The sequence below is a fragment of the Diadema setosum genome, chromosome 20 (genome assembly GCF_964275005.1).
Source record: "Diadema setosum chromosome 20, eeDiaSeto1, whole genome shotgun sequence".
In the NCBI taxonomy this organism is placed as follows: domain Eukaryota; kingdom Metazoa; phylum Echinodermata; class Echinoidea; order Diadematoida; family Diadematidae; genus Diadema; species Diadema setosum.
Window position 1 is genome coordinate 2,688,443 of NC_092704.1, and position 6,000 is coordinate 2,694,442.

At 38.4% G+C, this 6,000-nt stretch overlaps 1 protein-coding gene across 1 annotated transcript in view; it reads left to right on the forward strand.

The window, feature by feature from the left end:
- Positions 1-4,761, forward strand: part of LOC140244014 (uncharacterized) — a 28,091-nt gene extending 23,330 nt beyond the window's left edge. Inside the window, exons 5-6 of the mRNA XM_072323667.1 lie at positions 3,438-3,592; positions 4,628-4,761. Coding sequence (XP_072179768.1) covers positions 3,438-3,592; positions 4,628-4,761 — 289 coding nt within the window. The remainder of the gene's footprint in view (positions 1-3,437; positions 3,593-4,627) is intronic.
- Positions 4,762-6,000: the final 1,239 nt, after the last annotated feature.

Sequence of the window (6,000 nt, forward strand, 5' to 3'; positions counted from 1 at the left end):
ACTTCAGTAAAATCTGAATCAATTAGCCATGGTACCGGTTTGCGGTTTCAATCCCCTCGAAGCCCGATACAGACAGTTTATTTGCCTTTCAGCAAGACATCCACAAAAGGCCAGAGCTCCACACTATTATTTCGGTGGCCCGATCAGGCCACCAAAATGATTGATTTTTATTTTTTGGTGGCCCGAAAAGAAAAACAAACAAGCAAAACTATCGGTCCTACTAAACATAGAAAAATAAATATCAAGTATTACTGACGTGATACAGGTACCCACGCCTGAAATAAATGAATAGAAAATTTAATCATCTTATACCGTTATTCTGAGTTCTAAGATTTCGCAAATAGGCATGTAGATTATTATAAAAGTTGATGCCTATTAAATTGGTCAAAATTTACGTTTGAAATGAGAAAATGGGAGCATTTGCAGACATTGTAAACATCCGACATTTGTTTTAGCACCGTAAAGAGCCAAAAAATTACCGTTATTTATTTCTGGTGGAAATTCAAGCAATCATTCAACATTTACAAGTATTTTAACACCTTCCGGAGCCGAATGTTACTGATAATCATTTTCAAATGTAAAACCAAGCAACCGACATTCATACTATCATCTTACGGACCTGAATATCATCCTTATTCATTTCCGAACGTGAAAGCAAACATCCGCTCTTTATTTTATCATCTAACTGAGCCGATTGATACCGTTTATAATTTCCAAATGTACAAGCAACAATCTGTTACTTATTTTAGCATCGTACGGAGCAGAATATTACCGTTATTCATCTCCAAATTCAAAAGCAAACACCCGACATTTACTTTATGATTGAAGGAGCCGAATGTTACTGCTGTCCACTTCCGAAAGTGAAATGAATCATCTGACATATTTCAGCATCGTACGGAGCCGAATGTTATACTGTTTTTCACATTCAAACGTCATCCGACATTAAATTTACCATCAAACGGCACTGAATGTTATTGTTATTCATTTCGAAATGTTAAATTTATAGCAAATGTCTGATATTCATTTTAGCATTTTAATTATGGAGCAGAATGTTACTGCTTGTCACTTCCGAACGTTCAAGCAATCTTTAATCATCTGACATTTATTTTGGCATCTTCCGAAGCCGAATGTTATTGAGCACTATTTACTTTCGAACGTAAAAGCGAACATTCGGCATTTCATCGTCGTACGGAGCTGAATATCATTGTTATTCATTTCCGAACGTCAAAGGGATCATTCGACATATATTTTAGTATCTTCCGGAGCTGAATGTTATTGCCATTTACTTTTGAACGTAAAAGCGAACATCCAGCAATTATTTCATCATCGTACTGAGTTGAATACTATTGTTATTCATTTCCGAACGCCAAAGCAAACATTCAACATTTATTTCAGCATCTTCCGGAGCTGATTGTTATTGCTATTTACTTTCGAACATAAAAGTAAACATCAAACATTTATTCATCATCGGACGGAGTTGAATACTATTGTTATTCATTTCCGAACATCAAAGCAAACATTAACTTCACCATCAAACGCAGTTAAATGTTACTGTTATTCATTTCGAAATTTTAAAGCAAACATCCGACAGTTATTTAGCATCGTATGGAGCAAAATATTACTGTTATTCACTTCCAAACGTAAAAACAATCATCTGACATATATTTCAGCATCTTCTGGAGCCGAATGTTATTGCTATTCACTTTCGAAAGTAAAAGCAAACATCCAACATTTATCTCGTCGTTGTACGAAGTTTATTATTATTGTTATTCATTTCCGAACGCCAAAGGGATAATTCGACATTTACCTTAGCATCTTCCAGAGCTAAATATTATTATTATTTATTTTCGAACGTAAAAGTAAACTTCCGGCATTTATTTTATCATCGTATACGGAGTTGAAATTCTCTATCACTTATATCCGACCGTCAAAGCAAACATTCGACATTTATTTCAGCATCTTCCGGAGCCGTATTTTATCCCTATTGATTTCCGAACGCAAAATCAAATATCTGACGTTAATTTCAGCACCGTACGGAGCTGAATCTTACCATTATTCATTTCCAAAAGTATAAGCAAACATCCGACATTTATTTTTGTATAATACGGAGTCGAATATTACCGTTATTCATTTCCAAAATTAGAGCAAACATCTGACATTTATTCTAGCAGCTTACGGAGCCGATAGTTACCGCTGTTCATTTTCAAAACTGAAGGCAAACATCCGGCTTTTTTGGTGGCCACGCGGCCCGGCGTGCGTTTTTGGTGACGCCGGTCGCAAATTAACCATTCGCGAAATCGTGATTCGATTCGCGAAAAGACTCCGCTAAATCGCTACACTCGGCAGGAGCTACGTCGTCCTTTCACCAGGTCTCGTTACAAAACCAAAATCTCGTATGAGTTCTTGCGTTACCTATCGTTAATTTTAACGAAACATCGTTAATTTGCGTTAGGGATCGTTACTCATCGTTACTCATCGTTACTACAAACGTTAATTTTCCCGATCGTTACTTTGCGTTACTAACGATTCAGGTGAAACCGCTTGCGTTAATGAAACGTTACTGTTGACTAACGCAAAGTTTCTTTTGGTATATACTGTATATTGCATAAATGCACCAAACTATAGTAAGGACTCCTTGAAAAGTTTAGGGTAAGTTGGCAATATTTAGGAAGGAATGACTATTTGAATAGTGGTAGGACATCTAGCATTGCACCCAAAGGGGTCCCTCACAAGAGTAGTTGGTGTTATGTGATTATAAATCATTTGACTAGTGTGTGAAATATCTAGATTTCATTTGTTCAGGCCCCTTTCCACCACGATATTTAACAAGATGTGTCACAGGCACTCTTCATAACATCCATTATTTCCTGACAAATAAGAGAGATGCCTTCAAAGAAACTCTGGTGGAAGAATATTTTGGTCATTTTGAGTCTGATTAAAAGACAACTTCTACTTTATGATCTGGAAGTCACATGGTCAGTGCAAGCATGTTAAGGTCCCTGCAGAATTCACAGCCAGAGGACATATTGATCAGTTTTACTTTGCACAAGATTTAATTGATGGATTGACATAACGTCGCTGGGGCGACAAGACCTTGTATCTACAAAGTGTCAAATGTTGAGGAGAGCCAAAAACATGGCAGCCAAAGCATAATAGTGAATAGGACAGCCTATCCTTTGACATGCCTTGGTGGCTTCATTTTGGAGTAGGCAGTTGGGATTTGGACAGGACATCACTTAACCCATTATTTGACCATTAATCAAAAAAAGTTGTTTTCACCAAAATTTCAGATACAAGGTCTTGACATCCCAGCGACGATAAGTGTCTTGATATCATTCTGGACTACTTGCATCCATGGTGTATCCTTCACTAATATTAAAGTGTAGAAGATTGCTTAACATAGTCAAACTTGGTTTCTTCATGACCTTCTTTCGCAGACCACACCAGTTTCTACCACGTGTGGTCAGCACACAAGTGAAGCGGTCAGCATCCAGTCTGGACGAGGATGGAGGGATGGAGACTAATGCTCCGGTCAGCGTACCGGTCTCTGGCGATGCATCCTATGACAGGACAGTGATGGCAGTCAGAGAACATATGCACAGGGTAAAGTCTAGGATAAAAATCCCTACTAGCCAGCTTTTTGTAGTTTTTTTTTTGGTTTTTGTTTTGTTGTTGTTTTGTTTTGTTTTGTCTTTTTGACTAGCTTCATTAGATATTGTAAAATGGGCTTTAATATCTCTGCAGTCTGATTGGTCAATTATCATGCATTGATTTTTACTGGTCCACACTGAGCCATGTGTCCGGTAAAATCCAAACGCATGGCCATGCATCCGGTAAAATCTTTAGTTCTATTTAGTAAAATAGAAAATAAAAAATTGGAAAAAAAAGAATACGGAACTAAAATATAGTTCTTTTCAAGTCATTGAAAATTGTCACTTTCGGATGTAGTAAGCCTGTAATTCATAGTCCTTAAAGGCATAATATACCATTTGCAGATGAAACAAAAACCAAGCATTAGTGCTTCTAAATAGTTCAAAAATATGAGTTACCCAAAGGTAAACAGGACCTTTAAGCTAATCAATTGAGATATCGAGTTACTTCTTACAATGCAGTATCGGGGAGGATACACGTAAAACCCTGAAATGCAGCATTACAAATCCTTCAGATGGAACTTTTCTGTAATTCCCCCAAGCCAATCATTATCTGCATAATGAACTCAGTATGTAGAGTTAGGGCTGTTTCACAAAGAATCAGAGTTGATTTTAAACGTTACGATCAGCCTAAAACTATGGCATGCTGCTGGTTTCTCAGAACAGGCACATTTGATGTTTAAGAATCCACTTCAAATTATTTTTGTTATTTACAGACAAAATTGTCTTGTCACTTATCTTATTCTGCATATTAATGGCTGCATGAAAAAGTCTCCAAAATGTTCATTTTCATTACGACTTTAGAATACCATCGAGGACACACACAACATACCATGATTTTTAAGTCAACCTTAGCTTTTAAGATTGAATTTGATTATTTGTGAAACACGCCCTTGATAACAAATGTTTTCTTGATGATGGATCACTTTGTGTAAAGTGTAAATTGTCTTTCCCAAAACCTTGGTTTCTCTGTCCACAGATCTCTCAGGTTTCCCAGCCCGGTTCATCTACCACTTCATCACCCCTGGACAGCATCATCCTCCAGGCACGAAACAGAGAGAGGATGGGAACGCTGCCCCACAGACCTCCAACCAAGAGACATCGAATATGACACAGTATCTGCGTGTATATATTATATATATATATTTATGATGCTTGACTAGTAATCAGGAGATAGGTGGTTCAAGTGCAACCTGTGTGTATATGGGTGCGTTTATCAACTCCTTTTCTCGGCAGAAACAGGTTATCCAAACAGCTTTCAAGGAATTTTTACGAGTTGATAAATGCAAAGCTGTTTTGATAGCCCTTTAGGAAAGCCTTTTACGAAAGGGTGCGTTTATCAACTCTCCTTTCTCGGCAGAAACAGGTTATCCAAACCGCTTTCAAGGAATTTTCACGAGTTGATAAACGCAAAGCTGTTTTGAAAGCCCTTTAGGAAAGCCTTTTCGAAAGCCCGAAATTTGTGACGATCCAAACAGGTTTCCTAAACAGGTTATCAGAAACCTGTTTGTAAAAGCCTTTCGAAGTTGATAAACGCAAAGCTGTTTTGAAAGCCCTTTAGGTCGCCCTATACTGCGGTTGCGCAACCATGCGTTTCCAGTTTCTGAAAAGACGCGCGCCACGTAAAGTGCACACGAGTACGTGTACACAGGTGTATACATACAGCTGTGTGTAATGCACGCATATGCTTGGAACAAGGAGGTGTTTCTCTCACCAACAAGGTTTGAGAAATAAAGTAACAACAGTCTCATTCCCTTTGATCCCATGTTTCGTGCCGCTACTCAGAAATATTTGAAGTATGTGCTAAACTGGAGCTGCCTCACAGATAGGAAGACAATTGATTCATGTGGCATTGTATCATGACTCCTCACTCTCAAAGGAAGATATGTCTTTATGATGGTAATTGCTTTTCGCCGTCCCTTCTTAGAAAACAAGCGGCACATTAATAGTACAGGCAGTCAGGGCTTTGGAAAGGGCTCTTGAAAGGGCTATGGAAAGGGCTATGGAAAGGGCTATCGAAAGTTGATAAACGCAGCCGACGAAAACAAGCGGCACATTAATGGTACAGGGAGTGGACAGGGCTTTCGAAAGGGCTATGGAAAGGGCTTTCGAAAGGGCTATGGAAAGGGCTATCGAAAGGGCTTTCGAAAGTCGTTTAAACTGGGGAAAGTTGATAAACGCAGCCTATGTCCATGATTTTTGGCATGGCTACTACGTTATGTTGATGAAGGACAATTTGTTGATTGTTTGATGTGTTGTATGTAATGAACAGGAGAGTGACATTTCACGTGTGGACTTTCAGGCATGGCAGAGCAACCCCATTACCTGGTACATTGTGTCAGTTCATGGT